At 43.5% G+C, this 12,236-nt stretch overlaps 1 protein-coding gene across 5 annotated transcripts in view; it reads right to left on the bottom strand.

Moving 5' to 3' along the window:
- The window catches only part of PHKB (phosphorylase kinase regulatory subunit beta), a 379,505-nt gene that overhangs the window by 71,567 nt on the left and 295,702 nt on the right, over positions 1 to 12,236 (bottom strand). For all 5 annotated transcript variants that reach the window (XM_033940814.1, XM_033940811.1, XM_033940816.1 and 2 more), the window contains 2 exons: positions 8,868 to 8,951; positions 4,016 to 4,120 (listed from right to left, as the gene is read on the bottom strand). In XM_033940814.1, the coding sequence (XP_033796705.1) occupies positions 4,016 to 4,120; positions 8,868 to 8,951 (189 nt within the window). The remainder of the gene's footprint in view (positions 1 to 4,015; positions 4,121 to 8,867; positions 8,952 to 12,236) is intronic.

Genomic DNA, 12,236 nt, shown 5'->3' with positions numbered 1-12,236 from the left:
CTAACAGAATATTGCAGTCACACATAGCAGAAATAGGGTTAGGGGAGTGCAACTAGGGCAACTGCCCCCTGGTCAGAGAGAGCCCTAAGCCACTGCCTGGACTTTGCAGTCCCCAGTTATGTCTAACACCAGCTCTAGCAGGATATATATTTCAAATCTGATATATTCTAATCACAAAACAGAAATAAAATTATTTGTTTCTACCTTTTGTTGTCTCTGGTTTCTGCTTTCATCTTCTTCTCACTCTCTTCCTTCCAGCGTCTGCCCTCTCTGTCTCTTCAGTCCAGCATCTGCCCCTTCCATCTACTGTCTGACCTTTCCCCCTTCCATATGGTATTTGTCTTCTTTCTATGCCTCCCTCCCCTTTCCATCTAGCCTATGCCCCTCTCTCCTTTTTACACGATTCATTCCAGCTTCACTGCTTTCTTCATTTTTATCTCTCCTACACCAGATCTAGCATCTTTGTCCCTCTCAATTTCTCTGCTGACCCCCCTTCCCACCTCATCCCCTTCCCCTCCTCTAATCTCCCTGCAAGCCGTTTCCTTCCTTTTTTTCTTCTCCCTTCCCTCCTCCCCCTGTCCAGCAGTAACTCTCTTCCCTTTCCTTTCCCTCCTCCCCTCCCAGCAGCATCTCTCCTTCTCTCTCCCTCCAGGTCCAATAGCAGCTGTCCCTTTATTCCCCTTGCCCTTGCCCAGCAGCTTCCCAGACTCCTTTCCCTCCTCCCCTCCCAGCAGCATCTCTCCATCTCCCTCTCCAGGTGCAGTAGCAGCTGTCTCTTTTCCCCCTTGCCCAGCAACTTCCCAGACTCCTTTCCCTCCTCTCCTCCCAACAGCATCTCTCCTTCTCCCTCTCCAGGTACTATAGCAGCTGTCCCTTTTTCCCCTTGCCCAGCAGCTTCCCAGACTCCTTTCCCTCCTCCCCTCCCAGCAGCATCTCTCCTTCTCCCACTCCAGGTCCAGTAGCAGCTATCCCTTTTTTTTCACCATGCCCAGCAGCTTCCCAGACTCCTTTCCCTCCTCCCCTCTCAGCAGCATCTCTCCTTCTCCCTCTCCAGGTCCAGTAGCAGCTATCCCTTTTTTTTTCACCATGCCCAGCAGCTTCCCAGACTCCTTTCCCTTCTCCCCTCCCAGCAGCATCTCTACTTCTCCCTCTCCAGGTCCAGTAGCAGCTGTCCCTTCTTCCACTTGCCCAGCAGCTTCCCAGACTCCTTTCCTTCCTCCCCTCCCAGTAGCATCTCTCCTTCTCCCTCTCCAGGTCCAGTAGCAGCTGTCCCTTTTTTTTTTCCACCATGCTCAGCAGCGTTCTCCCCTCCCAGCAACTCTCCTTACTTGCCAACGCTGCGATTCAGTAAGGCAGCCTCGGGTCCTTTGTTGGGTCACACCGCCTCTGAGGAAAGCGGAAGTTGCATCATCAGAGGCGGCCCAACTCAGCAAAAGCTCCAAGGCTTCCTTCCTGAATCGCTGCGCTTGTAAGGAGAGCCGCTGGGAGGGGAGAAAGCACAGTCTGAGGCTCCCCATTATCTCTCCGGCCCTGCGCAACTACAGCTCCTCGATCTTGCAGGTCCTGTGCGGACCGGCAAGAAATTTAAGATGTTGATCTCGCCGGTCCTGTGCGGACCGGCAGGAATTTTCTGCGGACCGGCACCGGTCTGCAGACCGGCGGCTGAAGAACTGTGCTCTATGGCAATAAATGTGATCTTCTGAATATATCATACAAAATAAAAATGATGCCATTTTGCACAAGCCACAAAAGTCAAAGAACTCAGAAATTTGTTTCCAACTAATAAGAGTATACTTTGTAAAAGAGAATGATGGAATTAATAGTTATAAGTGTGTCACTTAAGTGGGCACAGTACCCTTCTTCATACCCTCTTCTTTCTAACCTGCTGACATTTTTACAATTCTTATACATCTCATTGGTCACTCTGTGGGATCCCCTGATTACACAGCCTGCCTGAAATATGTTGATCACTATAAAATGTAAGCACTACATGAGGAAAGTACAACAAAAATATAGTACTACACTGCACGGTGGTTCAAATCCCACACTGTTCCTTGTGACCCTGGGCAAGTCACTTAATCCCCCATTGCCCCAGGTACATTAGATAGAGAGTGAGCCTACTGGGACAGATAGGGAAAAATGCTTGAGTACCTGAATGTAAACCACTTAGGCTGTAAGTAATATATAAATACTAAAAATAAAAATCTTGGACTTCTAATTTCATGCCAGATGTGGGTGAGGAAGGTCCCAAAACTCTGTTCGGTATTTAGCAGTTCATGCTTTTTAAATTGATAAACTATATTATACCAAAGCTTTTCAGACTGTGGTAATGAATTAACATGCATCACAATTAATATTCTCTTCCCAAGGTTGCATAAAGATCAAATCAACCTATTCAGCTGACTCAGTTGGAATTGTTTTTGAGCAAATAATGTTGGATTATTTGTGGATATTAATATGTTCAACTCTATCCAGCCACCCTACATATGCCCCATCTGGAAGTATTCCTTAAGTGTCTTAAAAATAATTCTTATGCTGACCTACAGATAGATAGTGAAGCCTGTAGAACATCTGATTATCTTTAGGACTAACGTAACTACTGTCACTTTGCATCCGTTCTTTTCATAGTGACTGTGGTAGCCAGGTATAGAGTCTTCACAGGTACAGGCAGCAGACAGGGTAACTCATTAAAATTTGGAATAATCTATCTGTTTATATTAGGACTGATATCAATCACTTAAGGTTTCATAAAAATTTGAAAACTTTACAGCTTTCCAAGACTCACACTGGCTCCCAGTACAAGCACGCATACAACACAAATTCTACTGCACCCTATTCAAAGCCCTAAATGGAAATGGACCAAGCTATCTGAACAACCGCCTAATCTGTAAAAACACATCCAGATCAAGGAGAACTCAAGGACACTTTACCCACCCCCCAATCAAAGGCACGCAAAACAAAAAAAATATATGACAGTCTACTAGCCACCAGAGCAGCAAAAATAGACCACCACCTCTCAAATCTGCTGACCACGATGCCCAACTACAAAACATTCAGGAAAGAACTGAAAACCATACTATTCAAGAAATTTGTCAAATGATCTAACCAAACCGTATCGACCCTTCCCAGATCCCGATGCATACTAAAGCTATCAACCTTGTAATCTCCCTGGGAATGCCCAGGCTAATTTCTTGTTGTAAACCACCTAGAACTGAAAGGTATTGGCGGGATAGAAGACATCAATGTAATGTAATGTAATTCCCATCTCAATATTTGTTGGTCCATGGGTGGTCACAAAAATTTGGTTTTATCAGAATTTAATTTTAATCTGTGTTCTAACATCCAGTTCTCCATCAATAATATAAGAGATAGATGAAACTGTAGAAGAAAAAGGAATAACTACAGTAATGTCATCAGCATAACTAAAGCCGATGTACTAAATAACTTTTGTATAATGTGCATGGATGCCTATGGTGCATCCTCCCCACCCCCAACATTGAGTATAATAAATTGGAAATGTATTTTCCCAATGATTTTCCAGAGGCAATATAAAACAACTAAAGAATACCACCACATCTGGAAAGGACTAAACACTTGACAAAATTAGATGAGGAGTCTTAGGGCTCCTTTGATCAAGCTGTGCTAGCGGGGTTAGCGCGCATGACTTTTAATCACATGCTATCCCCCGCGCTGGCCAAAAAACTACCGCCTGCTCAAGGCAGGCATTAGTGGCTAGCGGTTTAACGCGCGCTATTACAAACGTTAAACCGCTAGCGCGGCTTGATAAAAGGAGCCCTTAGTATCCCTCCTTACTTGCTAAACTGGATATTATGCATATAAGCAAGCATGGTTGCCCTCCAGCTAGACTCGCACCTTAAAGAAAATACACCTTTCAAATCAAGTTAATTGCATTTGGATAATTATTTTACACAGATATTTCTTAAAGAAATAATTTATACAAACTACTGTTCTTTCAAATATATTGTGGACCCATGATTAAAAAAAATAAAAATACCTTTATGTCATCAATGAGCAGCATTACATCCTGAGACATGTAGAAATCACTTAAATCAAAAACAATTGGGTAGCACACCACTGTCTTCCCCAGAATTCGATAAATCTGTAGAAAGAAAACCAATGTTGACTTAAGCCCTGAAAACCTGCAAAGCTGGAAACAATCTGAGGTGTTTTACAGATGTAACACACACACAAAAAAGCTGCTCCTGGATTCAGCAGGAATACCAGCTATACAACAGAGTGACACCATCTAACTTTTCCAAGTGCAAAAATCATCAAGCTAAGCTTTAAAAACACAGATTTGTTTCTGAGCAAGCAAGGGAGTTCCTGTGCAGCTGCCACTGTTTGAGCTCTCTCAGTCCTACACAAAAGCTTATAATCTAGTTTCATAGGGAGGCAAGGAGGGTATGAATGGTTGATTATTTTGTTGTCTGCTGAGAATATCAATCACTGATCACAGCTTGGCTTTTCTTTTCTTCTTTTTTTTGGGGGGGTGAGGGCATCAAGCAAAATAAGCCAAAGAACTGGGAATCCTCAGCTGAAGGTTTAAGCAGGTAATACAATTTTTTAAAATAAATAAATGGGAAGAATAACCAACACTGTTGGTGATAAAAAAGAAAAAAAACCTTGTGTAGGGGCAAAATCCCTTTTCTTTTTAGGACTTGTTTGGGAGAAACAACCCAAACAATAAAAATGGGCCCCATAAAGGATAGATTGAATCTTAACCCTCAAAGAGGCCCTGTCACATGAGTCGGTATCTAAAGAATATTGGGATGTAAATGTGTCAACACACATCCAGACTGCAGCCTTGCAAATTTCCTGAATGGAGATCAGTTTTAGATGAGCCACTAATATGGCTAAGGCTCTAACAGTGAGCCTGATGAATCTGTTACACTTCCTTTGGGATAAAAGGAAGTACTACAATCTGCTATTCCATGAAAAGGGATTTGTTTGTCTACAGCAAGTCCAGATTTGTTTGGATCAAAAAATAAATCAAAAAAAGCTGAGTAGACAAACTTATGGCCTACTCTGGTTTGAAGGCAAGATTCTCTTGCAATCAAGTATTTGTAAGGCTTGTTTACACCTGTGAAGAACTATGTTGGCAGAATGATTAATTGGTTAAAATAAAACTCCAACATCTTATTAGGAAGGATGCATGTGTAACATTAGTCCACTGTGGTAAACTTTGTATAAGTTGCGTAAGTTACTAGTGCCTAGAGCTCACTGACTCTATTACCAAAAAAGCCATAAATGCAAATAAGGATAGAAATGTAGTAGAACCTGATCGATTCTCAAAGGATTGTGTTCATGAGGAGTTTTTAGTTTTATTTTGTTGGTTTTTACTTTATTTTATGTATCTCATCTACCTTACTCATAGTTTTACAGGGTTCTGTACTTTTTTTTTAATTTTTACTCAAGAGAGTCGGAAAACATCTTGGATAGGAGGAGTTTTGACAGTTATAGAATTAGCATAACTGTCTATCAACCTAAAGGCCTGGTATTTGATCGTCTTTGTGGGATCACGCACCTGTCTGCAAGGGCCTGGTTGATGTGCCGTGGCCCACAGGCGACATCAGGGGATTGCTGCTTGATGGGGGCACAGCAATGCATGGCCGAAACCACTCCAGCAGCAGCATCTGCCTCTGCATAGCCTCCACCTCTGCGCAGCCTCATGTTTCAGGCGCAGCTAGGAAAAAGGCAGCAAAGCCTAGGGGAGCGGTGAAAAAGTGTGCAAGGCATCAGGCCTTCAGAGGAGCACAGTGGTGGGGCTCTGGCAGCAGCCGGCTACGAGGTGGAGAAGAACAGCAGCTGCCAGGGGCTAACCGTCAAGAGTCTGGTGGATGGAGGAAACCTGCTGCAGACTAGGGACAGCAGAACTTTGGGCTCTTTCAAATTGAACAAGAAGCGGCAGGAGGGTGAGAAGAGGAGTCCTCCCAGGGGCAGAAAACCGGTGGCAAGGAAACTGAAAAAAGGCCATAGCAGCAGAACTCCGCTTTCAGCTGAGCCATTGGTCATTGGTCGCTGTTCCTCTGCAACTGGAGTCCGTGTGGCTTGGGACCGTCAGCAGTCTTGCCTTCTCTCCTCCCTCCTCGGCCTCCAGTGTGCAGCAGACGGATGGGAACCCAGCTGAGAGCTGCCGGTTGAAGTTTACAAACACTGGGCAACCAATTTGGATGATACTGTGGAGACTGAATGGGATTTGATTTGTTTTATTATACCTTTCTTTTGTGGGGGTGCCTAATTTTTGTTCTTTCTTTTGTTTGCCGCTTCTTAGTTTGTGCCTAGATGCAGTTTCTTCGTCTTTATCTACAGTACACTTCTTCTTTTTCTTCATTTCTCTTTGGGAATTGATTTTTCTTAGATATTTAATGTAACTTGGAATGTAAACCGCTGAGATCAGTATTTGATATAATTTAGAATGTAAACCACTGAGGTCTGTAATACGGTGTAGGTGGTATAACAAATGATATTAAACATAACGTATTGATGCCCATGTATAAGACTCTGTATACAATTCTGGAGACCGCACTTTCAAAAAGATATAAACAGGATGGAGTCGGTCCAGAGGAAGGCTATTTAAATGGTCAGTTTCTTCATCATAAGGCATATGGTGACAGACTTAAAGATCTCAATCTGTATACTTTGGAGGAAAGGCAGGAGAGGGGAGATATAACTACATGGCATAATTTTTTAGTTATCTAGTGGTATTATTTATTCTTGTGTGAGAGATGATTAAATACCTACATGACATAAATGTGCATGGGGCTACTCTCTTTCATTTGAAAGGAAACTCTGGAATGAGAGGGCATAGGATGAAGTTAAGAGGTGATAGGCTCAGGAGTAATTGAAGGAAATACTTTTTTACAGAAAGGATGGTAGATGCAGTGAACAGCCTCCCAGTAGAGGTGGTGGAGACAAAGACTATGTCAGAACTGAAGAAAGCATGGGACAAGCATGTAGGATTTCATAGGGAGAGGAGGAAAAAGTGGAAGCTGCAGATAGGCAGACTGGATGGACCATTTGGCCTTTATCTGCCATCAAGTTTCTATATTTAATTTAGTTACAAGACTCGGAGGCTCAAATGTAGTTTCCTCAGCTGAGAAGTGCCACACTAACCCCCCCGTTTTACAAAACCGTAGCGTGGTTTTTAGTGCCGGCTGCTGAGGTAACAGCTCTGATGCTGATAGGTATTCTATGAGTGTCTGAGCTGTTACCGCCGTGGCTGGTGCTAAAAACCGCGCTACGGTTTTGTAAAAAAAAAAAAAAAAAGGGGGGGTGTCTTGACTAGAAGCATCAACTGATCTTTCATCTGACAAACAGAGGTGTACAAAGATGGTTTTAATTACATACTGCAAGATATTAAGCTATAAAGACCTGACTTTTAATGCATTATACAGCAAATATGAACATCCAAACTTATGTACAACCCATACTTAGGACTCTAGGATCCTGTGGGTTGGGTAGGGTAGGGGCAGGCCCGCCTCATTTGGACGGAGGCGGGCCTGCTGGCCAGACATGCGAGGAACCTTCCGGTCCAACTTACTGGTAAGGTCAAGGGGGGTTCCGGGGTGGTGGTGTTCACTGGGGGGGCGTCCAGCAGGAGGGATTGGGCACCCTTCTGCCGGTGAACTTAGGGGTGAGCCGTTGGGGGGGTCGGCAGGAGGGGTTGGGTACCCTCCTGCCATGATCGTCAGGAGAGCCGTTGGGGGGTCGGCAGGAGGGGCTGGGTACCTTCCTGCCGCGATCGTCGGGAGGGCCGCTGGGGGGTCTGCAGGAGGGGTTGGGTACCCTCCTGCCGGCGATCTTCAGGGGTGCCATGGGGGGGGGGGGTCCGGGGAGGGATGTCGGGCACGTTAAACCTGATTCTGTAACTGGCGTCTGCAACATAGATGTCGGGTTAACTTTGGGCGGGTGTAGGCCCAATTCTCTATAGGACGCCCGGGATTGACATCCTATACAGAATTCGGACCTAATTGTTTAACAATGTAAAAACATAAAATAAAATTAATGCAGTCAGGCCTACCCTTCCTTCCTAGTTGCAGTGTGCTTCATCTGACTGATATCACTTCCTGTGCGCTTTCATTGGAAATGAAGTCAGGCTGAAAATGACTTCAGATTATTGAGAGCTGCCTCTCGCCAACTCTTTGCCTTTGCCACTGTTGCCCCTCCTCCCCTTTCTGGAGAGCTGCAGAATGAGGAAGCTCTGGCACAGTTTGTTTCGACTTACAAATCCAACTTAATAACAGCTTTAAAAACGTAACTCATTCATAACCCGGGGGTCAATTAATCACTGGGAAGGCTTCCTTCTCTGAATTTATTCTTTATTCTTGTTATATCACTTTTTCTAACTGGCAAGTCAAAGTGGTTTAGAACACTAAAACATAAATAGAAAATAAGAAAGGAACTACGATAATTTCAATAGGAAAGAAACATTCACACTTAAAATAAATCTTAAGAATTTTTGTGGGGAGAGAGAGGGAAGGCAGGGGAAGATGATAAATCCAGTGATATTCAAAAGTGGTTAAAGGCCTGTTTGAACAGTCAAGCTTTTAAATTGGGTTTAAATTTCTTGAAATCAAGTTCTATCCTTAAAGAGATGGTAGTTTGTTCCAGAATGAAGGAACCACAAAGAAAAATGCTAATTTCCCCTCATGTGTATTATGAATATTCAAAAAACTGACTAGTTGTTAAGTCATCAGCACAGGTGTTAGAAACTCTGTAAAAAGATTCTTTCAAGTGCATGTTGCTTCTGCAGTGAATACAATTTACTTATTTTCTGAATCAGTTGTGGATTAAGATGAATCCAAAATTATTATGAGCTGTTAAAATAAACATTTTAAAGCAGAGACCTTTGATGTTCCAAGGCATCCAATGGGTCTATCAGGTCTTCCAGATAGTCCAAGTTTGTTATTTACACCCAAATGTTGGTAAGCCTGTAAGAAACAGAATAAACTAATAGTTAAAAATACTGGTGGTTTAATAACAAAAACTGTAAGCCTGATAAAGAAACGTTACAAAAATTTTTCTACACTATATAAATTCAACCAAAGTGAAAGCAATATTGGATGAAATGGAGTGAAAGCAAAGATACCTGGAGCAGGTGTTATCCAAAGACAGGTGGAATATATTTTCACATGTGGGTGATATCATCCATACAACTCGGTATGGACACTATCAAATGCACTGTCACTTCAGTACGCATACCTTGTGCACACTGGCGCCTTCTTGCCTGACTTTGACTCGCAGGACCATCAGTTCAGTAACAAAACTAAGAAACCAACTAGGGGAGGTGGGGTGGGTTGCAAGAATATATGCCTGCTATCTTTGGAGAACAGCTGCTACAGTTTGCTTTCTCTGAGGACAAGCAGGCATAATATTCTCACATATGGGACTCCCAAGCTGCCAGGTTCAAGTCTCTGGAAGAGGTTAAACCAGGGTGGGCAAACTTTTTGACTCGTGGGCCACAATGGGTTCTTAAATTTGACAGATTTTTAAATCCCCCCAGTACCTTCAAAAATCTTCCCCGCCCTGTCATACCTTTTTAAAACATCCCCCATCACCTTTTTAAATCCCCCTTATAGCCTGGTGGTCCAGCGTGTATCCTTCCCTCCCTCCCTCCCCTTGTGCAGCAGAACCCTTGCCCAGCTTCCATCCTTCCCTCTGTCCCTCGTGTAGCAGAACACTTGAGCACAAGGGGAGGTATGTAGGGTTCGCGGTCGGTGGAGTTCGGATGGGAGGGAAGGATGTCGGGTCAGCAGGGGTTTGGGTTGGCAGGGTTCGGATGATCGACGGGACGGATTAAAAAATTCAATGGGCCGGATATGGCCCATGGACCGTAGTTTGTCCACGTCTGGGTTAAATACTGAATATACATGAGTATGGTGAAACCCTATAGGGAAAGTTGGTTTTATGTAGAGAATAGATTCTGCAGAACTACTTACCCAAACTAACTGTCTCTTCTGGAGTTGTGTTCTAAACACTAGTGAGAAGTAAACATATGGATTGATGACCAAGTAGCTGCTTTTCAGATTTGGATGTGGAGCGAAAATAAGCCACCTAGACAGCTATAACATGTACACTGTGGACTGTTACAAGGCCTTGCAGCATCAGGCCAGCTTGACTATATGCGAAGAAGATATAGTCTACTAGCCAAGTGGAGATGGTTCTTTTGGAAACAACAAATCCTGGCCTATTAGGATTAAGGGCAATCTGGTTCAATCAGGTCCAAATAGCATGCCAGAACATGCTTGCAGTCCAAGGAGTAAAGGGCTGCTTCTCCAGGATGGGAATGTGACTTTGGAAAGAAAAAAAAAACAATAGATAGATTGAGGTGAAATTCTAGGACTACTTTAGGGAGCAATTTTAGATGTGTTCTAAGGACTACCTTGTTGTGATAAGGGTCTTTTATAGGGAAGATCCGATACAAGGGCTTGACGTTCACTCACATGGCATGCAGACAAGAGGGCTATGGGGAAAATGACCTTCCAAGTGAGAGGTTTGAAAGAGAAGAGGGAACCATGTTAAGATCCCAAGTAACAGGCGGAGGCTTGATAGGTGGTTTTGTGTGAAATAGGCCTTTCATGAAATGGGCTACTAAGGGATGTACAGAAAGAGGTTTCTTGTCCAGGTGGGAGTGAAATGTACTGAGATAAACACTAACCAAATTGGTTTGAAAGCTCTAGGAGTAGTGGAAAATAAACCTGGCATGATCAAAGGGATGCTATGAGAATCATGGTGCCCTGATCATGGTGAAGTTTGAATAGAGTTTTCCTTATGAGAGGGATTGGAGGAAATGCATAGAGGAACTTGAGCTCCCAATGTAGAAATGCAATGTGATTGGGGGCAAAGAGTCTGGAACAGAATTGTGTAAGTTTGTTCTGAGTGGACACAAAGAGATCTATGTCTGGTGTTCCCCAATCGTGAGGCTGAAGAAGTCTGCCCAACTTGGCTGCCAATACCTTCTGCTTCTCCACTAAATAAACTGCCCTGAGAAGTATTCCATAAGCAGTTGCCCAATTCCAAATCTCGATTGCCTCCAAACAAAGGGGATAAGATCCTATGCACATGGCAACTGAGAGGTTTGAGGCTTAGACAAAGTTCTAATGGTGTCTGTGTGTTTTTTTAAAATTTTATCAGCCACTTCTTTAATCTTGTCTCCAAACAGGTCACCACTCTTGCAAGAAACATCACTCTTGCAAGAAAAGCATTCCTGGACTGAATTTTCCAGATCAGAGACCCTGAGCCAAGATAAGCAGAAAATAGCAATTGACACTGCAGATGTTCTGGAAGATATATCAAATATGCTTCTGGCTAGGAACTTTCTTGTAGTGAATAAGTTCTTAGATAACTGTTGGAATTCTTTTAAGTCTCTCTGGAGGGAGGAATTCCTCATACACTGAAAGTTGTTTAAGCAAGGATTTTAAACACATGAAAGAATAAAACTGGCAGTCCATAATCCTATTTAAGAGCATGGATGACTAATCTAGTGTTCTAGCTTCCCTTCCTGGAGGAGCAGAAGCATAAGACCTTGAACTGCGGAAGCATTTTAGAGCTGATTCCATAACTAGAGAGAAATGTTGAAGTTGTGCTCTCTCAAATCCTGGACATTTTTATATTCTGTACATTGTACCAGTTTTTTTTAGGGGTTACCTGGACTGATAGAGGGGTCTCCCAGTTCTTAATAGGGTATCTCACATGACCCTATGTAAAGGCACCTTGATACAGTTATTTAGTGGTGATACATAGTCAAGAACAGCAGCGTAGTAAGTGGGCGGCTTCTCCTCCTCCCCATGTACTTCTTGAAATGTTTGCCGGAGTGAGCAGCATTTTCCACCTTCTGTTTGCACAGGCTTCAGTTTCCTTCTGATGTCACTTCCTGGTTGTGGTACTTGGATGTGACGTCAGAAGGGAGCCAAGGCCAGCATGAGCAAGAAGTAGAAGATGCTGATTGCAACAGCAAACATTTCAAGAGGTATGCAGAGGGTGCTCAAGTGGAGGGGAAAAGTAGGGGGCAAAGAGCGCAATGATGCTAGAAGCCATCCTCCCTCGCTATGCTACTAGTCAAGAAGCTCAAAATGCTCAGAGGAGGTTCTTCCACTGTCTCCATTTTAATGGGAAGAGCTTGATCCATTTGTCTTACAAAGCCAGTAAAGGATATGCTCTCTGGTGGAGACTTTCATCTTTCAGGTGGAGGAGAAGAATCAGACGATATGCCATAA

The sequence above is a fragment of the Geotrypetes seraphini genome, chromosome 4 (assembly GCF_902459505.1).
Source record: "Geotrypetes seraphini chromosome 4, aGeoSer1.1, whole genome shotgun sequence".
Classification (NCBI taxonomy): Eukaryota; Metazoa; Chordata; class Amphibia; order Gymnophiona; family Dermophiidae; genus Geotrypetes; species Geotrypetes seraphini.
Note: the sequence above shows the minus strand (reverse complement) of the source record. Positions and strands in the feature narration are given on the sequence as shown.